The 27652-nt window shown below is 42.8% G+C and overlaps 1 protein-coding gene across 4 annotated transcripts in view; it reads left to right on the top strand.

The window, feature by feature from the left end:
* Window positions 1-27652, top strand: part of KIAA1211 (KIAA1211 ortholog) — a 323042-nt gene that overhangs the window by 143200 nt on the left and 152190 nt on the right. Inside the window, exons 2-6 of one of the 4 annotated variants that reach the window (XM_029587312.1) lie at window positions 12977-13171; window positions 17616-17737; window positions 21258-21442; window positions 21545-21655; window positions 23424-23503. In XM_029587312.1, coding sequence (XP_029443172.1) covers window positions 23440-23503 — 64 coding nt within the window. In that variant the 5' untranslated portion in view covers window positions 12977-13171; window positions 17616-17737; window positions 21258-21442; window positions 21545-21655; window positions 23424-23439. The remainder of the gene's footprint in view (window positions 1-12976; window positions 13172-17615; window positions 17738-21257; window positions 21443-21544; window positions 21656-23423; window positions 23504-27652) is intronic. The other 3 variants (XM_029587303.1, XM_029587319.1, XM_029587324.1) reach the window with 3 other exon arrangements.

Below are 27652 nucleotides of genomic sequence, written 5' to 3'. Positions count from 1 at the left end.
CCACCTCTTCTGGACAGGCATCTACCTCTCTATGAAGAAATATTTCCTGATATTGGCTCTGAGTCTTCCCTCCTGGAGTTTCATATTGTGAACCCTAGTTCTACAGCCTCCTTTTCAGTGGAAAAGGCTTGATGTTTGTGTGGCATTAATCCCTTGCAGGTATTTGAAGGTCTGTATCATATCTCCCCTACATCTCCTCTCCTCCAGGTTATGCATATTCTGGTCCTTCAGACTCATCTCATATGACTTTTGTGGCAGACACCACATCATTTTGGTCTCCTTTCTCTGGACTGCTTCCATTGTGTTCTTAGCCTTTCAGAGATAAGGTCTCCAGAACTGAACACAGTATTCCAGGTGAGCCTTCACCAAAGACTTGTACAAGGGCATTATCACCTCTTTTTTTCCTGCTGGTTATTCCCGTCTTTATGCAGCCCAGGATTCCTCTGGATTTTGCCAACGCCTTGTCACATTGTTTCATTGCCTTCAGATTGCCAGACACTATCACCCCCATGTCCTTTTCCCAGTCTGTGAACATTAGTCTTTCACTCCCCACCTCATACAGTTATTTTGGATTACTGCACCCCCAATTGCATGACTTTGCACGTCTTGCCATTGAATCCCAATTACAATATACAAAATGGTAGTGCAAGTGTAACCAGCTGTATACCTGGGGTCACCTTCCCATTCTCGGGGAACATTGGGGTTACTATCCCAAGGTGGGGAATTAAATCTCCAGGCCATGAGCTGGGGGCAGGATAACCTACACGGCCAGTACCAGGCTGAGAACACGCCACAAAACCAAACCACTCTGCAGACTCGAGTTGTGCTCTAAAAAATAGTTTACTAAAGAATCTTCCAAATCAAATATAATAACAGTTCAGTTAGATCAGGGGTCAGGAACCTTTTTGGCTGAGAAAGCCATAAACGCCACATATTTTAAAATGTAATTCCATGAGAGCCATACAATATGTTTAAAACTAAATACAAGTAAATGTGTGCATTTTATGTAAGATCACACTTTTAAAGTACAATAAGTCTCTGAAAATATTACACCAGGCCTTAAGACACCAATACATCTCCTATTAGGAAAACGGACCAAGTCAGGCTGCTATAGAGTCCTACACAGAAACTACACACCAGCCGAAAACCTCACCTGAATCGCGTGCTGTCCCTCACCTAACATAGAATAAAGAGACCAAGGAACAAAGGAAAAAAGAAACATCACCCATCCTTATAAAACAAATCAAGAAATATAAAATCATCAGCAGTAAAACTGTACTAACAAAAAGAACATATTTCGAAACAGCTGATGAGTGGAATATCCAATAATTAAAAACTCATATAAAACATTTCCAGATACCAACAAAATATTTCAAAATAGCAGACACAAAGACCCAGTAATGAAAAATAATAAGGATACAAAAATTTTTTTGCTCTGCATACCTGGGAACGTTTGATATCCAGGTGTCCTGAGATTGTTCTGAATTAGCAGGAGGCGGGGTGGTTTGCTTGGAACTTTCTCCTCTCTCAGTCACATACCAGCGCTTTCTCTCACACTGGCTCTCAATGACACACCTATACACACATGCTCTCAGTACTCACATATACACATGTTTTTTCTCTCTCACTTATATAGGCTCGTAATTACACATTTACACACATGCTGTCTATCTGTTCACGCTTACACACACACATACAGGCTTTCAATCACATAAATACATGCTGTCTTTTTCTCTCACACACAGATTCTTATTCACATGCTTACAAACATGTCCTCTCTTTCTCTCATTTACACACAGGCTCTCAATCACATACTCACATGCTCCCTCACCTAAATCAGCTCTCAATTACACACAGACACACATGGTCTCTCTCTCTCATTTAAACACAGGCTCTCAATCACATACTCACATGCTCCATCACCTAAACCAGCTCTCAATCACACACAGACACACATGATCTCTCTCTTACTTATACACACAGGCTCTTAATCATACATACACATGATTTCTCTCACACACAAAGGATCTCAATCATACACACATACTCTTTCACACAAACAGGTTTTCAATCACAAACTTACACATATAGGTTCCCAATGGTAAACTTACATTCATGCTCTGTCTCTCACAGGCAGGCTCTCAATCACAGACATACTCTCTTTCACATATACAGGCTCTCAATCATTCACATACATGCAATCTTTCACTCACACACACAGGATCTCAAACACACATGCTTGCTCGCTCATTCACTCTCTCTCTCCCCCACCCCCACCCCGGGAACTCACGGCAGCAGCAGCCTCCTCCCAACGCTAACCTCCTTCATTTTCAGCCCTCGCGGAGGCGGAGTCCCATCGGCCGCGGTTGAAGCTCTTCATTTTCCTCCGAGCCACGCTGCAGTCTTCTTTTCTTCGGGCCGATGCCGAGCGCACTAGCGTGGCCTCTTCTTGCCGTGCAGGCACCCGATACTCTCCACTTCCTCTTCCGGGCCGCGGGGGGGGGGGGGGGGGGGCGGGAAGAAGAGAGCACGCCGGTGCCGCTGACTCCAGCTGTCCGGCAGCGTTCCGCCCGGGTTGACAGCATTTTAAGCCCGGGCAGAGGAGGACCGGGGAGCAGCTGGGTCAGCGGGGGACTGGAAAGTGTGGCGACACTTGTCTGCGAGCCAGATGCAGCCCTCAAAAGAGCCATATCTGGCTCGCGAGCCATGGGTTCCCAACCCCTGAGTTAGATGCAGAAATTAAACAGAATAACAGTTCCAGAAAATCTTTAACTCTTCTCCTTATAACTCCTCTCTTTATATAAGTTTCTTCTTACAGCAACACAGGTTTTCTGGTTATTTGGTTTCTTCTATCTCTTTACTCTGTTGCACAACCTAGCCTGGTCCTCTCTTTACGTTCATCAGTTAGCAAAACAGTTACTCACAAGAATGTTCAGCTCAAGAAAAAACCCTTCTGTTGCAGCTTCAGATCCTCTGAGCCCCAAAATGAGTTCCCTCTGGCACACTTGGGTTTCCTAATCCAGATAAGTTCTTGCCAAAGTTAAGCACAGGCTTTATCTTTTAACTTCCAGGCTGTACTGCAACCCTCTGCTCTTTCTCCTCAGACCTCTGGGGATTTTTTGAGGAAAATCCCTGCTCCACTCCTGCCGCTCCCTTCTGTAATCCTCGGAGAGGATCACAGCTCCAACCAGTCTCTTCCCCTTGCAATCTGGAGCCACTCCAGACTCAGTAGAGCCAGGGTTTTTATCACTTCTGCTCAATGACCAAGGCCCTGGAAGATGCACCCCCTTGCCTGTCAAGAAAGGCAGATAACACCTTCTGACACACAGATGACCCAGAGCTCTGGAATATTCCAGCATTGGCTCCAGGATAGCCTCCTGTCCTCTTAACATCCTGTGCACTTCCAGCAGATATTACACACTGTGGGGCGGATTTTAAAAGGGTTACACGCGTAACCCTTTTAAAACCCTCCTGCGCATGCGGAGCCTATTTTGCATAGGCCCGGCGACACTCACAAGCCCCGGGACGCGCGTATGTCCCGGGGCTTGAAAAAGGGGGTGGGGAGTGGGCGGGGAGATCCCGGGTGGTGTAGGCCGGGGGCGGGACGGAGCCTCCAGGCACAGCGGACATTTGCTGCTGTGCCCGGGATCGCAGTCTGGCTGTTGGCCGGCAGGCGCAATTTATAAGTTAAAGGTAAGGGGGGGTTTAGGTAGGGGGGGGAAGGGAGGGGAAGGTGGGGGGGGGGGGGCGGAAGGAAAGTTCCCTCCGAGGCCGCTCCGATTTCAGAGCGGCCTCGGAGGAAACGGAGAAAGGCTGTGCAGCTCGGCGCGCGCAAGTTGCACAATTGTGCACCCCCTTGCGCGCGCCGACCCTGGATTTTAAAGCATGTGCGCGGCTGCTTGAGCATGTTATAAAATTGGGCGTAGATTTGTGCGTGCCGGGTTGCGCGCACAAATCTACGCCTGCGCATAATTCTTAAAATCCGGCCCTGTTTATTTATTTAATTATTTTATATTTATATACAGCAAATCATTACTTCTAAGCGGTTAACAATAAAAACATTCCTAACATCTATAATACAAATTATAGTTATTATAAACATAAAATAAAAATAACATGAACAACAAAACAAAGATATATCAACAATTCAAGAACTCGAGAAATACTTTCTTTCTCAAGTCATTGCCCCAACACCTTACATTCTCATTATCCTTACATCGTTCTATTTTCCACTGTATTATACTATAAGTTAGGATATGTTATCCACTGATCTATTATCTATTTAATAAGATGCTGTCAATACAGTACCTACCTCCTACTTTATTGCACATCATTCAGGAAAGGCCATAGAAAATAAAAAACCCTTTGTCGTTTTTCTAAATTTCAAAAGAGAAGATTCCTCTTTTAGCCCACTGGGCAAAGAATTCCAAAGTTCTGGGCCTTGAACATAAAATAATCTCTCACGGGATTCATCCAATCTTATCAATTTGAAAGATGGAACTTCTAATAAATTCTGACTTGCGGATCTCGAAGGCCTAATTGGGCAGTAAATCTTTAATGCAGCATTGAAGTTTGCAGGTACTAGACCATGCAATCCCTTGTAAATCAACATTAAAATCGTAAAAGAGATCCTCCATTTAATGGGTAGCCAATGAAATTTCTTCCAAAAAGGAGTAATGTGCTCTTGGATCGAAATCCCTGCTACAGTACATACAGCAGAATTTTGGATGGATTGTAAAGATTTAATAGATTTCTGCGGGAGACCAAGATAAAGTGCATTACAATAATCTAAGGATGTTAATATTAACGAGTGCATCACAATCCTCTGATCAGATTCACTTAAATAAGGACGTAATCTCCTCAACATGTGTGTTTAAGACCATTTAGGGTTCCCATGAGGGGAAAACCTCTGTCTCAGCATAGAACCTGTTAGCACTGTTAACTTCTATACACTCTTGTGGCATAGATGCCCACAAGGATAGCTAAACAAAAACAAATTTCAAATGAGGAAAAGCCGTGTTTATTATGCCAATCAAAAGGTAGTGCAGCAAAAATCCAGTAAACTGTGCAAACTTCAGCATCAAGGTCCCAAACTGTACAAGGTTTTAGGGCTTCAGCACTAAGATCCCAAAATAAAGTCCAGCAAGTCACGATGCAATCAATATTGATCCCCTCCCCCGCCCCTCAGAATATCAGAGTTCATTAATAAAACTGAATCAGTCAAAATATAGAAAGGCTTGGTCCCCCGATGGCCATGTTTTGCTGGGTGGCCTCATTAGGAAGGACATTTCCAAGGGACTCTGAAGAACTATAATATTACAGTATGAGGCTTTTTTGAATGATGAATCCCAGATCTTATTCTTACTCTGTCACAGATCTTCTAATCATCTGCAAAAAGTCAAACTTTTCCTTCTATCCCTTCTGCAATGTTGCTCACGATGATATTAAATAAAATTGATCCCAAAACTGATCTTCAAGGCACTCCGTTTAATACTATTTTGTCTTGGTAAGTTTTATTTACCATTACACAATGTCTCCTGTCCAGTCAACCAATTTGTAATCCATTCCATCACTTTGGCACTCACTCCCAGGCTTCTCATTTTATTAATGAGCCTCCTGTGTGAGACCATATCAAAAGCTTTTCTGAAATCCAAGTAGATCGCATCAAGTGCGCACTTCCTTGATCTAATTCTTTAGTCACCCAATCAAAATAATCAATCAGATTTGTTTGACAGGACCTTCCTCTGGTGAAACCATGTAGCCTTGGGTCCAGTAACCCACCAGATTGTAGATATTTCATGATTCTTTCCTTCAGCAGAGTCTCCATTAATTTTCCTACCATGGAGGAAAGGCAAACCGACCTGTAATTTCCAGCCTCTTCTTTGCTGCCATTTTTTCAAAACGGGACCACTATCGCTCTTTTCCAATCTTGTGGTACCATTCCCATTTCCAGGAATCTATTGAACAAGTCTTTCAGCGGTCCCGCTGGCACATCCTGGGATGTACTTAACCCAGTCCCATGGCCTTGTCCACTTTGTTTTCCTAGTTCTTCAAATGCATTATCTTCTGTAATTGGGGTTGCATCTACTCCACTCCTACCCATGCACTTATCAGCCAGCATTGGTCCTACTCCAGGGTCTTCTTCAGTGAACACCAAACTGAAGTATTTGTTTAATTTTTCCTCAATTTTTTTCCTCTTTTTCCACACATTACTCCTTGTCTCCTTTCAATTTTACAATACCACTTCTTGCATTCCTCCTTTCTCTGGTATATCTTAAAAATGGTATAGTAAAACTGACAAGGAGCAATGTGTGGAGAGAGTTGAAGAAATAGCAGAAATATTAAACAAATACTTTAGTTCGGTTTTCACTAAAGAAGATCCTGGAGAAGCACTGTTGCTGATTGACAGGACCATAGATGGGATGGGATAGACGAAACTCTGTTTACAGAAGAGAATGTATGGGAAGAGCTAGTAAATCTGGACAAGGCCATGGAGTCAGATGAAGTACATCCCAGGATACCAAGAGAGAAGTGCTGGCAGATCTGTTGAAAGACCTGTTAAATAGATCCCTGGAAATGGAAGTGGTACCACAAGATTGGAGAAGAGTAGTTGTAGTCCTGCTTCACAGGATTGGTAGCAGAAAGGAGGCTGGAAACTACAGGCCGGTTAGCCTCACCTTGGTGGTGAAAGAATTAATGGAGAAACTGCTGAAGGAAAGGATAGTGAATTATCTACAAACCAGTAGGTTGCTGGACCCTAGGCAGCATGGATTCACTAGGGGAAGATCCTGTCAGACAAATTTGAATGATTTTTTTGATTGGGTGACAAGAGAATTGAATCAAGAAAGAGCGTTTGATGTGATTTACTTGGATTTCTTCACAGCTTTTGATACGGTCCCACATAGGAGGCTCATGAATAAAATGAGAAGCTTGGGAATGGGTGCCAAGGTGGTGGAGTGGATTACAAATCGGTTGACTGAAAGCAGACAGCATGCAATGGTAAATGGATCCTACTCTGAAGAGAGAACAATGTTAAGTGGAGTGCCCCATGGATTGGTATTGGGACTGGTTCTGTTCAATACGTTTGTGAATGACATTGTGGAATGGATAGAAGGTAAAGTCTGTCTGTCTGCAGATGGTACTAAGATTTGCAACAGAGTGGACATATCTGAAGGAATAGAGAGAATGAAAAGTGATTTAAGAAAGCTTGAAAAGTGGTTGAAGATTTGGCAGTTGGGATTCAATGCCAAGAAGTGCAGAGTCATGTATCTGGCGCGTAGTAATACAAAAGAGATGTATGTGATGGAGGATGAAAGACTAACGTGGGAGAGGGGAGCTTGGGGTGATTGTGTCTGTCTGTCTGAAGGCAGTGAAGCAATGTGACAAGGTGATACAATAGCTAAAGCCAGAAAAATGCAGGACTGGATAGAGAGAGAAATAACCAACAAGAAAAAGGAGGTGATAATGCCTTTGTACAGGTGCTTGGTGAGGCCTCACCTGGAGTACAGCTCTGGAGCCCATATCTCAAAAAGGTTAGGGAAAGGATAGAGGTGGTCCAGAGAAGAGCGATCAAAATGATGTGGGGTCTGAATCGGAAGACTTTTGAGAAGATGCTGAAGGATATGAATATGTATACCCTGGAAGAGAGGAGGTGCAGGGAAGATATGATACAGATGTTCAGATACCTGAAAGGTTTTAATGATGCACAAACTTTGAACCCTTTCCATTGGCAAGGAAACAGTAGAACTAGGGGTCTTGATATGAAACTCCAGGGTGTCAGAACCAACATCAGAAAATATTTCTTCACAGAGAGGGTGGTGGATTCCTGGAATGCCCTTCCAGAAGAGGTGGTTAGGACAAAAACTATAAATGAATTCAAAACAGCATGGGAAATGTTGCGTGTGTTGGCCGCAGCAGGCTCGCGGCCAGGCCCTCCTACCTTCTTCTGCCTGCTCTAGTGTCTGGCTCCACTTCCCTTGCGACTGTGGGACGCCGTCTCCATCTTTGGGCCGTCCCTGGTGCTCCTGTCTCCACAGCTGACTTCTGTGCGCTAAGGCGGGCCTCTCTGCGTGGTCCGCGGAGAGACGCCACCGTCCCGCGCTACGCTTCTCCCTAGGCACGCGCGCGCACATCTCTGTTCCTTTTAAAGGGGCCGCAGCGGGAATCCAACCCGCAGCCCCGGATGATGATGTCACTGAGCTCTGATATATAAGGCCGGGCTCAGCTCTTGTTAGTCGCCTTTGCAACAGGTCTCCATGCTGGACATGTACTTTGTTGCCTCCTTGGTGATTTCCTCGTGTTCCTGGTTCCTATTCCTTCTGTGTTCCTGATCCTGGTTTCCTCTTCTCCTGGTTCCTGTGCTTCGTGCTACTCAGCTATCCCTATGGATTGATCTTCTCCTGGACTCTACCATTGCTTTGCCTGACTACGTCTCTGATCTTCTCCTGGACCCGACCACTGCATTGCCTGACTACACTATTGATCTTCTCCTGGACCCAACCACTGCATTGTCTGACTCTATGCCATTGAACTTCTCCTGGACCCGACCACTGCATTGCCTGACTACGCCATTGATCTTCTCATGGACCCGACCACTGCTTCTCCTGACCACACTATTGATCATCTCCTAGTCCAGACCTCTGCTTCGCCTGACCGATGCTACTGATTATCTCCTAGTTCTGACCTCTGCTTTGTCTGACTATGCTTCTGGTTATCTCCTAGACCTGACCTTGGCCTTGCCTTGCCACTGCTTCTTGTCTGCCACCTGCCCTGACTTCAGCCTATTCCACGACGCTTCTACAGTCTAGGTCCTGGACTTGGGCTTTCAGGCTTTGGCCTGCTTACACTCGGGTGCCCCCTGTCTGACTTGTTCCTATTGGTGCCTGGGTCAGAGCTGGCTGACTCACTGAGAACAGCTGGAGCTTCGCCAATACCAGCCCTCATTCTCTGCGGGTTGAGCCTTTGGATACCAGGACTGGCTGGAGTTAGGTGGGCCTCTGTCCGAAGTCTTCGAGAAGATGATGAGAAGGTCAGCCAGGGGACAGCAAGAGCAGGACTGAAGAGTCTGTACTGGACGAGGCCTCCTCTGCCTCGTCCAGTACAGTCCAGTACAGTACAGTGAGTCAGCCAGCTCTACCTACTGATGGTGGGAACCCATAGGGCCTCCCCTAGGGGTTGCGTCAACCCCACCTCAGCCCAAGGGTCCACCTCCTGCGCAACAGGAAAGACACTGTAGATCCCTAAAGCTATAGGTTGGAAATAAAGAAAAGGGTGCAGTTACTATCCTTAACAGAAGGCATGGGAATTACTACCCTTAACCAATTAGCCTTGATGCTTTTGACACAACTGCTTTTTCCTCCGGCTTTGACAGCAGGGAGGAAAAAAGGGAATTGGATTCAGGCGACAGCCAATGCTGGGCTCTGACTTTTACAGTCCTGGGTATTGATACGCAGACAACAGGGAAAAAGCCCAGGACTGCTTCTACAGCTGAGTCCAAAAGCAAAAGCACATTCAAGCAGCACTGTCTGAGTTTTCAATAAGGATACTCACCCTGTAAAAGTATTGCTAGCAGAAATGTTTGTATGGATTTGACAGTTGCTTGGTTTTGATTGTAAATATTACTATCCTTAACATAAGGCTTGGGGATAACTGGCACAGAGCGGCACTTACTACCTTAACAAAAATATGGGGGTATTCTGCATTGAACAGTCGTTACTACCATAAGAATTTTTCTGGGCAGACTGGATGGATCATTTGGTCTTTTTCTGCCATCATTACTCTTACTATGTTACTAAAATGTATTGTCACCTTGCTTGATCTCTTTGTCAAACCTTTCTTCCATTTGACCTTTTGCTTTCCTGATTTCTTTCCTCGTCTCTTTCAGCTTTACCATATATTCTTCCCTGTGTTCCTCTTTTTGGGATCCTTTATACTTCTTGAATGCTGTTCTTTTTGCTTTTATTTTTTTCAGCCACCTCCTTTGATAACCAGATTGGTTTCTTTTTTCGCTTATTTTTGTTTACTTTAATTATATAAAGTTTTTTTTGGCCCTTTATTATAGCCCCTTTTAATTTGGCCTACTGTTGTTCTCCTTCACCCATCTTCTGCCAGTCTTCTAATTCCTCCTCAAGGTATGTCCCCACATTTTTTTAAATCATAAACTTTGATTTTCGTGTGACTTCTCTCCATCCCGATTGCTATTTTGAACCAAACTTTCGGATGATCACTGGTGCTCAGGTGAGCAACTACCTGGACTTTAGAAACATTAAACCCATTTATGAGAACTAGGTCAAGTATCCATCCCTCCCTCATGGGTTCCATCATTATGTTTTTGAACAGAGACCCTTGGAGGGCATTCACTATCTCTTTACTTGCGGATTCTGCATTAGGGATATTCTAATCCACATCAGGCAGATTGAAATCTCCAGCTAGCAACAGTTGTCCCTTCCTTCCCATCTTTTATTTTATTTATTTATTTATTTATTTATTTATTTAACGTCTCTTCTATACCGATAACCGTTCACACATCGTATCGGTTTACATCAAACAAAAAACTTTTGGATGTCTTTGACCAGATCTCTGTCTAGTTCTTCATTTTGGAGGCCTGTAGACCACTCCAGTGTAAATGGAAACACCATCTTCTTTTTTAAAGACAGTCCAAATCACTTCTTCCTTACCTCACACTCCTTACTTTTCAGTTGCTTGGATATTGATTTTGACATAAAGAGCTACTCCTTCCCCCTTTCTATCCACTCTGTCCTTCCATAACAGATTATAGCCTGGCATGGCCGTATCCAATGCAACAATGTCCAAATCTGCTTCCACCATTAGGGCCTGAAGATCTGGGATTTTATTGCCAAGAGTATGAGTGTTTGTGATCATAGCCTTCCAGCTTTTTGCCTCCGGCTTGCTGCTCTTCCTAGTCACCTTTTCTGCTCTTTTGCTAGGCATTCTGGAGAACATTTAAGTTACACAACTAGGTGGCAGTTTGTTGCATCAGGAGATATCATTTTGGACATCAGTTTAAGTACATAATGTACCCATAGTATATACCTCAGACAACCCGTGTTAACCCTGATGAAGAAATGGTTCATTTTGAAACGCTGGACCAGTGTCAGGGGATGGTCAACACTGATATAAGTTAAGTAATTAAAAACATTCTTTCAGTCCAACTACTGTGTTTCTCCAGGGATTCCATTAAGTTTTTATTTGCAACAGTGAAAAAATTCTCCCAAAAATGCTTATCAAGAATGATGCACATGCCAAGTCCAAGTGATTGAAATTCCCATGCACAAGACATAACAGCATAGGAAGTTATGAATGTTACCTGCGGCATAATTCTGTTGGGCTTTACTTATTTATTTATGACTATTCACTAGCTTATATTCACATTGCTTGAAATTACTGAGTGATCAATTGTATCTTTGTGTGTAACTTGTACTTCACTCCATATCTGCCTCCTTCCTAGCCTCATTCACTAATGCAATTGCTATCACCCCGTGGGACCCTGATGAGAAGGAAAGGCGGAGCACATTATGGGAATAATACGACAAGGGATAAATCCATGGCTGTTATGATATGGAACTACAGTTTGGCTGATCCCAGTTACAAAAAAATTCTCCATGCATCACATAATTTAGTTTGATCTTTCCTCAATTGAAAAAAAAAAACACCTCTGTGTAATAAAATCCTTTGACAAAAGCACCTTCCTGATTCTTGAGGTGGTGTTGGATAAGGAGCTGCAAGATTCTGGCAAGTTATGAATGCAGCAACAATTAACTCTATAAGGCTGAATCCGTAATGCAAAAACATTTATGTTTGTTATTGCTTCACCCACCTGCAAGAGTTTGGTGCCCACTCTGGATGTCAAACACAGATGGTGAATCTGTTCTTGAGCTCCCTTGCATATTAAGGTCCCTTTCTTGAAATCAATCACATATGTCGCCAGAAGCATAATATAATGCAACACGTTTTGAGCCATCAACAGAAAGGCATGGATAAATTAAAACAAACAAATAAATAATCTTTCACTAAAACATGCAGTTCAAAACTAATATCATTGCATTTGCTATCCATTTTAGAGGGTTTTTAAAGCATTTTTACCTCTGATAAATGCTGTGATTCACCGGGATGCATACAGTTTGTGTCAGCAGTAATAAAGGACGATTGTTACGTTGTATTCAGTTTTAACAGTGCACCTGTTATTGGAAACATAGGAGCTTGTGATCAGCTGGAAGGTTTCTGATTCATGCATTGTCTCATTTCCAGAAAGGCCCCAGGAGGTTACAGCAGAAGAAGAGCAAACTCCACAGTCAATAAATGCATCACATTATCAGTACAAACCATCCTTTGACATACAGCAATTTTAAGCCATTATGGGTTTTTTTTAATAATAGGACTTTCTTGTAATAAAGAGAGCAGGAGGGTGATACCAAGTAAAACATTCTGTGTGCAACATACAGCCGATTGCTAAAGCAATGCATATGCTGTTCACGTAACAAAGAGACTCGTAGTCATGACCCGGAATTATCAAATGCAATCACTGTCATGGCCACAGCTTATAAAACTCATCAGAAATCACTCATATTTCCTTATATTTTTCATAGTTTAATGATGATTGGATGTCAGATGTCTCCAGCCTGCCCTATATGTAGAGACTATGCCTATGCTCAGACCCCTGTGCCAGATCCTTTTCAATATTGTCAATTGTGTCTTGTTTGCATGCCCTGCAATACAAGTAGCATCTTCCTGTCCCTGGGACTATATTTTGGCTGCCTTGCAAAAGAGATTATTTTTATTCATGACAGTACTGAATAGAATAGACGAAGCACAGGGCATTGTCTTTAGTGTTTGAAATAGGCATTGATACTTACCAATACACGTTATCTGTAGATTCTATATGTGCTCAATTTATTCAAATTATTTTTGGCTTCTGAAGAACAATTATCTAAAAAAACACTTATTCAAACTGATGCAGGGCTGGAAAATACCCAGGCGCCAGATTGCCCATGTGCCTAAAGATTGGCACTTGGTGCTAGCCGGCCAAGGCCACCACTGCAGCACACCCAGGAGGTCAACCATCATTGAGATTGGTCCAGGAAGAGCTGTTGGCACTGCAGACAGGTTCTGCTTTCTACCTGTAAAGAAGAGAGGCTGCAGGAAGAGGAAAAAGGTGAAAATAATTACATATTATCCAAAATGAAAAAATGACAAACGAAAAGGCAGGAAAGCAAAAAAAAAAAAAAGATAAAACAAAAAAGTTGAAAAAAAGACAAAGTATAAAAGGAAGGTAAAAAGCGAAATATATATACTCTAAATAAACAAAAAATAATGAGAAAAACAAGGAAAAGCGACATAAAATTTTTTTTTACTTCTGGTTTCTAAAAATTTGTGCTGGAACCCAATTTTTCTAAATATTTTTTTATTCCTGAATTGATGTATTTTGAGATATAACTTTTTTTTTAATCCTCTGCTCCACTCTTGTTGTCACTGCTCATTAACCCTTTACTGCACAATGTTTGACATATAGGGGCGGATTTTAAAAGACCTGCTCGTGTAAATCCGCCCGGATTTACGCGAGCAGGGCCTTGCGCGCCGGCGCGCCTATTTTCCATAGGCCTGCCGGTGCGCGCAGAGCCCCGGGACTCGCATAAGTCCCGGGGTTTTTTGTCGGGAGCGTGTCGGGGGGTGGGGCCGATCGACGCGGCGTTTTGGGGGCGGGACGTGGCGTTTCAGGGGCTGGCCCGGGGGCGTGGTTTCGGCCCGGGGCGGTCCAAGGCCGTGGCCGCGCCCTCCGGAACCGCCCCAGGGTCGCGTCTCGGCACGCGTGGATTTACTTCTCCCTCCGGGAGGCGTAAATCCGTGGACAAAGGTAGGGGGGGGGGTTTAGATAGGGCCGGGGGGGGTGGGTTAGGTAGAGGAAGGGAGGGGAAGGTGAGGGGAGGGCGAAAGAGAGTTCCCTCCGAGGCCGCTCCGTTTTCGGAGCGGCCTCGGAGGGAACGGAGGCAGGCTGCGCGGCTCGGCGCGCGCCGGCTGCCCAAAATTGGCAGCCTTGCGCGCGCCGATCCAGGATTTTATAAGATACGTGCGGCTACGTGCGTATCTTATAAAATCCAGCGTACTTTTGTTGGCGACTGGTGCGCCAACAAAAGTACGCGAACGCGCATTTTTTAAAAATCTACCCCATAATCTGGGACCTTCCTCTGAAAACCAAATTTAAATTCAGAGGGCTGTTTTCAAAGCCATTTCCATGGATAAACACCATTTTACCCGGGCGGATTTACGCGAACAGGGCCTTGCGCGCCGGCGCGTCTATTTTCCATAGGCCTGCCAGCGCGCGCAGAGCCCCGGGACTCGCGTAAGTCCCGGGGTTTTTTGTCGGGGGCGTGTTGGGGGCGTCGGGGGCGGGGCCGATCGATGCGGCATTTTGGGGGCGGGATGCGGCGTTTCGGGGGCGTGGTTTCAGCCCGGGGTGGTCCGGGGGCGTGGCCGCGCCCTCCGGAACCGCCCCCCCGGGTCGTGTCTCGGCGCATGTGGATTTACGTTTTCCTCCGGGAGGCGTAAATCCGTGGACAAAGGTAGGGGGGGGGGGTTTAGATAGGGCCGGGGGGTGGGTTAGGTAGAGGAAGGGAGGGGAAGGTGAGGGGAGGGCGAAAGAGAGTTCCCTCCAAGGCCGCTCCGATTTTGGAGCGGCCTCGGAGGGAATGGAGGCAGGCTGCGCGGCTCGGTGTGCGCCGGCTGCCCAAAATCGGCAAAATCCAGCGTACGTTTGTTTGCAACTGGTGCGCCAACAAAAGTACACGAACGCGCATTTTTTAAAAATCTACCCCTATGTGTGTAATTTTATCCACATTGTTTGGAGGAGTTCCTGCAGGCAGGATAGGTCAGAGAAAGCTAGTGTGAATCACTCACATTGACTACTTAAACCATGACTACAGTTGACAGAGGTGTACATCATGGCAAACTTGACTACATGTAGCACAATTGTTATTCTTAAACCATAGACTTTTACTATACAGTATAAAAGGATAAGATATATGTTACAGATTATATCCCACTCCCTCTTACAATAAATAAACTGTTGGCTCAGAGCTAACAAAAAATAAAATTGCTGCAACTGATGGGCAGGAGGACTTGCCAGAGAACCTCATCATGAGCCACCCATTCAGTGACCCTCCCCCCCCCCCCCCCCCCCCCCCCCACATCACTAGCTAAAGGCAAGGAGAAACAGCCTTGATCCCCAGACAAGAAGATATGTTGGTCCTGCACTTGCTAGCCTGATGATCAGTCAGGCCATGTAGGAAATCCCGAGTGGTGCACCAGGACCACAAGGGTATTTATTTATTTATTTGTTTGTTTGTTTTTATATACCGACATTCAAACACGGGTATCACATTGGTTTTCATGATAACTTGTGTGATAGTGTGACAACAGGTCATATTATCTTTACATTGTAACATTGTAAAAACTGCAGCTACAAACTGCTTTAACAATTATAACATTGTAACATTGTATAATAGAGATGTGAATCGGAACCAGAATCGGATCCGATATCAGTTCCGATTCACATCTCTATAGATGTGAATCGGAACCAGAATCGGATCCGAACCAGAATCGGATCCGATATCAGTTCCGATTCACATCTCTATTGTATAACAAACTCGACTTCATTTCTTAACATTATAACAGCTAACGTTATTGAGACAGTATGGACCTTTGGTTGGAGATATTATGAGATCTCTTAGAGGGTTATGTGTAGGATTAGAGAGCTGGTTGTTTGGGGTTGGATCCCAGTGGCGTGGGTTTAATTGTTGGCGGGATAGGCTTATCGGAAGAGCCAGGTTTTTAGTGCTTTCTTGAAGTTTGTGATGCGGGTTCCGTTCGGAGTTTTGTTGGTAGTTTGTTCCACAATGCGGGCTCCCCAAAAGAAGGGTTTTTCCATTGTGGGATCTTTCAACAATGCCTTTGGGTTTCTATAAACAGTGTGGGGGGGGGGGGGAGTTCAACTCTTCTACCTCTTGATATATACTTTGTAGAGTATTATCTGCTTCTAATGTTGTGAAGGCAATTTGTGTGGGTATGATTTGAGGAGGATGTCTGTCATGGGTCTTGTCTAGAGCTCACTGTAACCCATCTATTTCTATTTAGAGGTGAGTTGTAAATAGTTGTTTCCTACTGGTCCCTATGAAGGGGGAAAATAAGGCAAAGTGACATTTCTCTATTCTGATATGCCATTTGATTTGTAGATGGTACAGTGTAGTTAGTGACCATGATAGAGAACAATGTCATTGTGCTTCCATTAGATGGGTCACTTGCTGAATGAGGATTACTGAGGTGTCCCCACCAAGGGGGTCATTTATCAAAGTGCTATATGGGGTTTTAGCATCTGTTAAGCACCTTTAATGCATGGTGCGGTGCACCTTTTTTCATTTGCGTAAAGCCATGCAATATGGCTTTATTGTGCTTTTAGTAGTTTTAAGCTGCTGGAGAGCCAGCCTAGCTATCAGGGCCCTTATATATATATATATATAAGAGAGAGAGAGAGAATGAACCTAGCCATAATGCCCTCTATATGAGGCCCACCTAGTCACTCGAGGTAACATCAAGCTAGGCTGAGAGAACATTGCCCAAATCTCTTCTTTGTGTGAGTTTCCTCATGCCAAAGGTCATCAAATCTTCACAAGAGAGCACTGTTCTGTTTGTATGTCTCACTTTGAATGTCAAAATGGCCCTTAATACCTACACTAATACCTAAACTGCACCTCAAATGGCTAGGTGGGCCTCATATAGAGGTATAAATACCTACCTAGTATAAGGGCATTACGGATAGGTTCGCTCTCTCTCTCCCTCATATATATATATGAGGGCCCTGATAGCTAGGCTGGCTCTCCGGCAGCTTAAAATGTTCTCCCCCCCCCCCCCCCCCAGTGGTTGTATGTGGGAAACACAACAATTCTGGCACTTATCACAAAGTGCAAAAAAATTATCACAGTTTGCACTAATACCTCTGCAAAGCACTAAGATAGCACACTTTGCAATAAACTGCCTATTATTATAAAACACACCCCTTTTCCTATCACGTGTGATATTTAGTGCATTTTGATAAATCCAGGCCCAAGTCTTCTAACCTGAAAAATGTTCTCTTTATTGTGCAGTGTGTGGGTGTGAATGTGCTGTATGACAGAAGAAATGGAACAGAGAATGAAGCCTCAGTGTGCTGGATAGGGAGCTGTGCTGACTGAGAAAAGAATGGGCCTTCCTGACATACAGTGCAGATGCTAAGAGAGGAAGTACAATTCAATGTGCAGTATGTATGAGACCCTTTTCACAAAGAGCCACCAAACAGCTTTCAAAAGGCAATGACCTATGATCACTGCCATTCTGAAATAGATGTGAACCGGTGACCAAAAAGTGAAGGCCCTGTAATCCTGGGCAGCCAACTCCTCAAAAAACTGCAGAACTGTATAAAAAAAAAAATTAAACAAACTCAAAATCACTTGGATTTGTTCCTGTCAAAATTTATTGCAAACAACATAAATGCGTAGGTGGAAGAAAATCATTCCAAAATGTTAAAATAAGAGGAGAAATTAAATGTGCTTTCTCATTCTGTCTGACAGCCTGGAAGAGGAACAATCTGTCTTCCGCTCACTGGCAATGCACCTCTCTGCCTGACACCCTTCCTGCCAGAGGAGAACTTTGCCTCCTGAGTCCAGAGAACCAGGCCCCGCTCGCACAAAAGGTAAAGAAATAACCTTTGCACTCTGGTGTCGTAAAAAGAGAATTCAAATGTGTTTCCCTCCCAGAATGATCATACGGGGCCAAAGGAAGGGGCACAGACAAGTACCATAAGAAGTAGATGCTACAGCATTTGTGGTCCTGAAGAGTAAGGCCTGGCATGTGGGTGTTCGTAACCTGTCTGTAGGGTTTTTTTTGCGAGCCCAGCTCCGCTATGTGTCTCGGACAGTTCCAGTGCAGCTGAGGAATAATGCACAATGGGCTTCCTTTATAACGACCTTTGGTTATTCCAAACTGACTTCATGTCATTCAAGCAAGTCTCTGGTATTTGTTATAGCAGTCCTGTTTGGTTATAGAGCAAACCAGGCATTGGTTTCAACCTATGCATTACAGGCCGAGACAGTCAGAACACTTTGCTTTATTAATAGCTAGTTAGTCTAGTTTGAAAACATAATTAGCTACTTGGGTAAACTTTCAAAGGCTGAGGTACCTTTTATGCTGATGAAAAAGGTAGATGCATACTTTCATAACTCATGCACCTCATGTCCCTCTCTTCTGTCCCTGGGGTGGGAGAGAAGAGAGGGACTTTCAGAGATGTGTTTGAAAACTACTTGCCTACATCTGAGAGGCAAATCTCAAAAGGTTTTATGCATAAAATTACATTTTAAAAATCCCCCCCTCCCCCCGTATGCGGGTGAAGTATGCTCGCTGTGTCACAGTACTTGTACTTTCACAAGCATGAAAAAACACTTTGATATAGTTAACGGGATTGATTTTATGTTCCAGTCTCCGCGTACACTTTCTGTCAAGTACTTTGCCCCTGCTCCCATAGGGCGTAAAAATACCCAGGTACAAAGGTACCTGGGTAGATTTTCAAAAGGAAACTCCATAGGGTTCAAAGTGTCCATCCTGGAAGAGGCATTTTAAGGTTTTTGCATGGGTAAGCCTTAATGTCACAGGCATTATATTGGCTTTCACTCTTCTTACCAGCTGGTGAAAAAACTTCCCATATCAGCCCTCAGTCCCTGTAAAGACTCATTTAGAATGATGGAATTTCTCTCTCTTTTACCTGGTACTGATCTGGCCCGATCTGAGTAGTCAGAGTCGGAGCTGAGCATGTGTGCACAGCTGGGATCCCCCATCCCTCCAAGAGGTGTGAAACAGAAATGACGCCAAACTCTTCTGTGGCTACAAGCAAGGGTTCTGGACTTGGGAAACTGGGACAGAAAACAGTGAACACTAGAAGGTCCGTATTCAAAATCATTTAGCGAGCTAACTGAGAAGTTAGCTGGCTAAATTAATATTTGGGCACATATCCAGATAAATTCTAGCGGCCAATATGTGCAGACAGCTGGAGTTTAGCCAGATAAGTTAGAGGCAATCCAGGGGTGTAACTGGGAGGAGTTGAGTTAGCTGGCTGAGTTAACCGGCTAACTCCATTATTCAGAGGTAACTGGATGACTTAGCCGGCTAAGTCTAGTGAGGCCAAATAGCTGTCCTAAAGTTAGCTGCTTATAGTTAGCCAGCTAACTTTAAGATAGCCAACTGTATTCAATAGTACAGCTGCACTACTACATATACCTCCAAAGTTAGTCGGATAAGTTTATCCGGATAACTTTGCTATCCAGACTGTGTCTAAATATGGTCCTCTAGATATACAGTTACATAGTTCTGTATAGTTGATCATGCTGATATGTAATTAGCACAACAGGGAGAGAGAAAGATGGAGACCCAACTCACTAGTGCAAGTTACATTCTGTCTAGAAGCCCTTGTAGACCTACCCCTTCATCACAGTGTTAACACCTAGATGTCTGTGCTGGAGGAGGATCTTCTGCTATCAGTTCTCCAACAGTAGCAAGATCATGCTATGCAGTATAGATTACAGGAATGCACCATCTTAATTCATTTTTATTTTATTTAAAACATTTCTAAACCGCTTTATTCCTAGTTATAGGCAGTATCCCTTAAAAACATTAAAAAAAAAACAAGTTAAAACATAAAAACATAATCAAATATGAACTAGTGCTACATTGTCACCAAGTCTATCGACAGAAAAAAATTCCCTAATATCAAGGAGTACTTTTATCTAATTGCCCAGAGCACATGGTCTCATATCCAAATATCATGTGTTATAAATATATTGACAAGAAACCCATGAGGATTAAGCAGAGGAAGATGGGATTCTACTCTGCCCAGATGACTAAACACAAGCTATATCAAATGCTTGCCTAAAGTATAAGGTCTTAATCTGCTTCCTGAATGCTCATAAATATAGTTCCATCCATATTTCCTCTGGGAGCGAATTCCAGAGCTGTGGTCCTTGCATGAGTCTCAGCCAACTGGATTTGACGTGGCTGGAAGACCTCAACGTGCTTGGAGGTCTTTAAGATTGCTCTCGAGCAAACTGGACATTCTGTTCCAAATGCTTTGTAGATCAGTGAGAGGTTCTTAAATTTGATCTGCCACTGCATACGCAGCCAGATTGCAGTACTGGTATTATATCGTCCCCAAGACTAGCTCTTGTCAACACCCTTGCAGCTGAATTCTGCACCACCTGGAGAGATTTTAGTATGGTACCTGGTAGCCAGATATAAATCATGTCACAATAATCCAGACCCGATAAAACAAGGGCTTGAAGAACCGTGCAATAATCATTGAAGCTTAAATATGGTCATAATTTTCACAACAGTTGCTGTTTAAAGAATCCATTTGTCACCACTGTTTTAACTTGCAGATATAGTAAGAGATTGGGTTCCAATAGAACTCCCTGGTTTCTTACGTGTTGTGACAGTGGGATAATCCATTCCTCAAAATGAAAAACAGTTGGAATCTTATAAGAAGGAAATGTACTCAGACCCATCAGTTCAGTTTTTCTTATGTTAAGCATTAGCTTGTTACCAAACATCCATTGCTTTAAAGAGATTAGGCATTGCAAGACAACTACAAGGGCATCAGCCAGAGTAGTCACAAAAGGAAGAAAAAATTGAATGTCATCTGCGTACAACTCCCTTTGACACAACATTCTCAAGGGAGGTTATTGGAATGGTTTATTCTTGCGTTCATGTCATAAAATGGCTCCTACTGTCTCTGAGGATTTTTGAATCGGAATTTGAGGGCTTTTTTCCTCCTTCTCCTATGTCAAAGTCTTGGTGAAGAGACTAGCTGTTGGATGCTGGCTAGGTGCAAGACTCTTATTATCGTTTGGAAAAAGTCTAATGAGCTACAGTGCTAGTTTATGAGATGCACATTTATTTTTTCAATATATGAATGAGAGATGTACTGCTAATTTACTCCCAGTCACTAGTTAGCTGTTTCTTTGTTTCATGATTATTATTTTGGAAAGAAGTTTTTTCCACCCTTCCTTTACACAGAGTCAGAGATTGCTTAAGATCTGGATGAAAGCCTCAGGTCCTTGTCTCTTTCAAGAAAGACTCTGACAATATTTTGGATGACAAGAGCTTTGCTTTTTTTGGCTGAAGGTTACTCAGAAATTTTTGAACTCAGTCATCCTTGTGTTCCTTAGTCCAAGAGGCACATGTTTTGGAGAAGGAGTGGATATCCATCTGGTACCAAACTTGGGTGAAGAGTGGAGGAGAAGAGCTACTGCTCTGGTGCTCACCAGCAGGGACAGCAAAGGAGACACCTACAAGATACAGCAAAGGAGAAGAGAAACATATTGCGGAGTAAAGGTCACTCAGTGCATCCCAGGTATTTAGAGGAATCTTTATGGAATAGGAGGACCTTTCCAATGTGTCCAGGGCAGCTTCAGATGACAGTTCTGTGACCTTTTCTTCCTTTCTTTTTAAACAGTGTTGGCTCAAGTATCAGAAGCTGGTGGCTCCTTTAATGTGAGCATTTGGACTGACCACATACAAAAAAAAAGTTCTCAGACCATTCTTTAATGATAACAGTGCTACTACAGTAAGTAGAATTAGGAATATGTTTTCTAATGTAAAAAAAATGAATTCCAATATCAAACAGCTTGCAGTTCTAGTAGCCATATTGGTCCTGAAGTTGGAGTCTTGGCAGGCTGTGAGACCTTTCAAAGCACAGGTACCAGCTCTATGGGTTGAGCATCCCCCATATTGAGCAAATTCCCTCACTGTGTCCAGGGAGGGGTAATTTGTGTTGAGTATAGAACCCCCAATCATTTTGAAAAGTCTCCTTTGTGTCAAATGGACAAGAAAGAGATGTTGTAGAGCTTTTGAGTGTGCACGGGTCCTATTCCTAGGACTAGCATCCTTCCTCGGCTCACTGCTTCATCGATATGCTGCAAGACATTATTTTTATCGTTAGGAAGATGTTTGGTGGGCTACAGTGTTGGTTTATGAGAAACACTATTGATTGTTTCAATATCGTGACTGCCTGCACATCATTAAGATCCTTGCAGATGTTCCCAAATGCACTCCTCAAGAATCATAACAGATCAGGTTTTAGGGTTTCTAAAATGAATATTCATGAGTTATATCTGCATATATTTGGCCTAGAAACCAGGCTATATTTCATATTTTGGTCACCCTGACAATCCAACCTGTTGGAGGATTTTGAGGACCAGATTTGGAATTTACCTGGATTACACAGTTTTGGCGAGTATATTTTGACCACTAGAGAATACAAGAAATGCCGACCAGAATAAAGGAGCCTACTTTCCAGGATGTGCGCATGTGTATGTCCCGGTCAGCATATTTACATGGATCTAAAAAAAAAAAAAACAACCCACCAATGTCAGAATCCTCATTTTCCTCCAAAACATGATAAAAATGTAGTGATCTCCCCTTTATCAGACTGAGGTTATTTTCAATAGAGTAGATGATAAGGCCCATGGTTGACATTCCCACTTCCCCCCCTCCTCAAACATTTTACCCTGATCAATCCAGGGATGGGTGAATTGGCATGCCTTTTGGATGGATGGATGTAACCACCATGAGTGCAATTTTCTATTTCCCTATGGAGCTTGCAGGCCCACAGGTACTTTGTATGTGGAGGATTTGACAATATTAGCAAATCAAACCCCTCAGAACCTTGGTCTGCTTCTTTCTCTGTGTGTTCTTATCAGTGTTATGCTGGTGGGCTTACAAAAATCAACGGGAATTTTTAGCCTACCTTTCCAAAAGATGCTTAAGGTAACTTACAGCATTATTAGAATTCAGATACAATAAATCTGTGCCCCAAAGAGCTTAAAGATTGTGTGGACAGAATATAGTGATTTATTTACCCAAGGTCATAAGCAGTGTTAGTGGGAATAGTAGGGTTTTCTGGATCTTAGCCCATTACTTTAAGCAACATTTCATAGCTTCCTATTTTTTACTTGCTTCTTGAGTTCATGGGGTCGAGATGTTTCTTACAATAATCATTTTTCTTTCTTATGTATGTATTATTGAGGTCATTATATCACTATACAATATCTAGAATACAAAGTATTTTTACATACATAAAGTAGTGCAATAATTTACATGTTTTATAAAGAGAATGTCTCCCTTCTCTTCTTTTTGTTTATGTTACTCTAAATAACTATCCATAAGAACAATTTTGTAATTGTTCTTATGAAGTTCTTATGAAGTTAGCTAATGAAGTGGGACGTAACATGGCTATGACACAAGTATTGTTTTCTGGCAGATTTCAAGCCCAGTACCTCTTGACATCATACTGTATTTGCAATAGATATATTCCAGTGTACTTTTTGTTTCAGTAACATTTGAAAAAGCATGACAGATGAACACGAATCTAAGCATGCTGCTCAAACTGAGATACTGGGAACTGATGCTTCAGGTAATTAGGAAATGGTCATTTTGGCTCATCAAATTAAAGAGACTGAATCCATTTATTTATTTTTTATTCTGTATAAAATATATTTTGCATGCCCTTTATCTATGTTGTCTATTGATGTTTCTCAAACTGAGAAGATAACCAACTATTGCATTCATCAGTTCTCATATAGCACAGTTTAAACAAGCATTTTCCAGAACAGGAAACTAATTGTAAGGAGTTTTTTTTTCTTTATGATCTTATCATATCAATTTCAACAGTAATTGTAAACTAAAACATTCCAGGATGATTAATGACCATTCTTGTAGCCAGCACATAGTCGTGTGACTGAAACAGATTGACAAAGAGTAGCAGACCGCAGAGCCAGAACAACATTAGGATTCAGGAGGTCAACCTTCCACCTCACTCTCACCTTCCCAAACAAATACATGGCAGCTCTTGCAGATCAAGTATGCCAACGTGTTTGGGGGTCCATGAGTGTCCTTTCTCCCTGCCACTGAAAAACAGTCCTAGCAATGTCAGTCCTCTAGGGCAGGGACATCTTAAGGACCTCAGATCCTGTAGTGCCCAACATTCTCTCCTCCCAATCTACAGGAGAAGGAGACAGCTCTGTGGCCCGACAGCAGTTCTGTTGGAACAGGGAATGCTCTCTGCACCCATCCCTGTACAAATACAAATAGATCCACAATTACCTTGCAGGAGAAGGAAGGGATAGACAACGGAAGGCATAGGAAGAGAGTGAAAACGAGAGAAGAGCAAGGCGCAGAGAAAAATATAGCAATACAGAGCCAGAGAAGAGGAGAAGGGCAAAGAAAGGCCAATACAGACTTAGAGGAAGCAATTGTAAAAGTATTCTGTAAAACACATAGGGCTATAAAATTTGAAAACAGGGCTTGTACAGCCTATAGTGGAACCTACTGAACGCTTGACGAGTAGGTTCACTGTCCTCATGAGTCACACAAGCTTCAGGCTGCAGCTTCAAGCTCTTTTACTTGCTATCAGATTGTATCTCAGATCTTAAATCTAGTAAGTTCTTATGACAAGACTCATTGGCAGGCAATCTATGTTAGTATAATATTGTACAGCGATAGCAGTTAGGAAATGGTTGGTGTGGCAGCACTGAGCAGAACCAAATTCAGCACAGCCAGCTCTGCCAAGCAGACTTGCAGGAAAACCTTTTCACCACACGCACAAGCCAAGTCTAAACAGCCTCAAAATACATAAAATGTTTCATCATTTACAATACTTCAGTGGGGCAATAAATGCAAGGAATCATAGTCACTTTACTGTACCAAATCAAAAGCTCAATTACATGTTTTTGAATAGGGTAGAATTTAATCAGTGATAAGGAGCCAGTTCTCAATTTGCATTTTCTAATTTTTTTCCCATTACTAATTATTCATACATGTTATTAATCACCTCTACACTCCCGAATTGCTGACTGCAGTAAGCTATCATAGAAATGTCTGGAAAAACCTCAGTTCATAAAGAAACATAGAAAAGAGGCACCATTTGTCAACAATCCCAGTATGCAGATTTATATTAGCAATAATGTTCTCTCAAGTTCAGCACTTCCAGATTGTTAAAGGGCCCCAGAAAATCCAATTTTCCTTACTGTGACATATCGTTGGCAGCACCAGTGTGTGCTAGATTTTCCAAGATATCAATTTATCTTTCCTTGGATCTATTGTTCCTATTCAGAATCTCCTTTCTTGTAGTCATAATGTTATTTTTCATCTTATATTTTCTTGCTCGTTTGGAATAGCAGATGGGCCTCCTTCTGGCCACGCCCCTTGATATTGAAAGCTCCACCCCTCAATCCATGCTTCTGCTGTTCATGCAGTATTCAGGTGTTACATGCATTTGTGTGATGTCTACATGAGGACCTGATGAAGGTTGGGGCCACAGCAGTGACCTGAGGTACTTGGATTGCAGATGTAGAAGCAATGTGCAGTCTAAGTCGAATCGGGCAGATTTTTGCCTGGTTTGTAATCCATGGAAATTTGGGAGTTTCCCCAAGATCCACTAGATTTTTCCCTAATGAGACTGTAGAAAAATCTTTAATGAATCCAAGGTGGGTCTGTCAATGTGCAGAAAACTGCTTATAGTTTTCTTGACTATCTGAAGTAGATTTTGCCCCAGTGCAAAAAATGGTCATTGAATTGCTGAGATAGATTTGTGGAATTTTTTTTTTTTTTACAGGTTCATCAGATCAGGGGATAAAGTAGAATAAATCTAGAAAAAATATATTTTAATGAAGCATAAAAATACATAAAAGCTTTAAAAAATGAAAAAAACATGTCTTTCAGGACTTAAAAATTATACGGCATAAATGCTACGACACTGCTGAAATATTACGCCATATGTAATTCATTGCTATGATGGCAAGGTGGCATATTAAGTATTTTTCTCAGTGCCCACCATTTTGTGAACACTTTCTAAACCCCTGTAGGCACTAGGAAAGGCACTCGGCAGGCCTGTCTATAACTGCACAACGTACTTGGTAGGGAAAATGAGCCAATTTTCATAGGCTTCTACAATCTAAAACTTTGTGCGAGTGTTTTGTGTGAAAAGTGTGTGTGTGTGGGGGGGGGGGGGGGTACTGATGTGATTAATCAAATATAATAAATATAAACATAAACATATCCCAAGGACAATTTGCAAAACCGTTCAGCTGGGTGAATGAACTCGTCTGAATATGGCACGCGTTATCTGGGTTAGCAAGAGGCATTCCTGTGGGCGCTCTAGGTTGAGGAAGTGAAACAATGGATGCAACTGCGATTTTCAGATGTCCGTGCGCTGCTTTGCATCCCCCACTCACTGCCTTGGCCACCCTCACAGGCAGCGGCTGCATGGTGCTCGGGACCTTTCAGCACTCATGCTCTGCAGCTGCTGATTTTCAATGGGAAGCCCACGCTCATGAAAATGTTCTCCAGTTTACGTGGGCTGAAAGTGCCTGTGTTCACTGCAAATGGCACAAGCTATTCAAAATCGCCCCCTTTTGGTTTTGAGTAAAAAAAAAAAAAGTACAGAGATGTGATGATGAGATCCGGTCCGGGGATAGATGCAATCTTTGTATCTTTTCATTAATGAACAGCCCTCTATGGACTCAAACAATCAAAACAAAGTTATACACATAGAAATGTAAGAAAACTTGAATAATATGAACAACCCACTCATCCTTATTAAAATAACTAACAACAATGTTAACAACAAGCAACCCTATTGCATTCTGCTCTACATACAGACTGGACAACCTCCATTGACAGGTTTGAGAGCACTGTTTGGAGACATTCCTTGGAGCCATCCACCCATCAGCACAATAATCTTTTAACTCTTAGTCATCCTCTCCACTTCATCCACTAGCCCAGTCCTGTCCCTCTCTCTCTTTCCTACATTTTCCAGTCCACATCTTTTTTTATGTCTTTTGCTTCCTATAGTGTTGATTTCAAATGGAAGCAGAGCTGCAAATTCCATAATGTACTGGGATGCAGCTTTCAAAATCAGGATTGACAATTGTCTGGAAACTGTGTCTGGTTGCATCTTTGAAGATGCACAAACACAGACTTGCTGTTTCCCCTTATTCTTTTACACACCTGTTCCCCAATCCAGCATTAGCTGTTTTCCTTTATAAAAAAAAATAAATTCATCCTGTTTCTCCCATCCTGCATGAGAATACTGTGAATTATTCATTAAACAATTTCTCTAGAACAGATTTGTGTTTAGTCAAGTCTGAATGCACCAACATCATGGAAAGCCACTTAAAGAAGCATTAATCCGAGTCACCCATTCTTTCTGAAGAAGCCCTGCAGCCTTCCTGTGCTGTCTGTACAACACTGCAGAGGATTCCAACGCAGCTCAGAAACCAGCAAAGCTGTAATGCAGTGAAACATAATTCAGTGTTCACTGCCTGTAAGCTTGTGCTTTCTGTTTTTTACTCTCTGTCCTTCCCTTTGGTGCATTTCCCACTTCTCTGCACCTCCTGTCACTCTTTTCCTCTCCGCCCTGGAGATTTGCTACAGCCGCAGAACAGTTGACATCTCTTGATCCTACAGCCCTTAGTGTTCGCACAGTGGATTGTAAGATAGAGCTTTTCTTTTCTATCACACTTTTAGGCCCTATGATGGTATATTTGTAAGCAGTGCTAAAACC

Source organism: Rhinatrema bivittatum, chromosome 1, assembly GCF_901001135.1.
Source record: "Rhinatrema bivittatum chromosome 1, aRhiBiv1.1, whole genome shotgun sequence".
NCBI classification, from domain to species: domain Eukaryota; kingdom Metazoa; phylum Chordata; class Amphibia; order Gymnophiona; family Rhinatrematidae; genus Rhinatrema; species Rhinatrema bivittatum.
The sequence above is the reverse complement of the archived record's forward strand: the minus strand, read 5'-3'. Positions and strand labels throughout refer to the sequence as shown.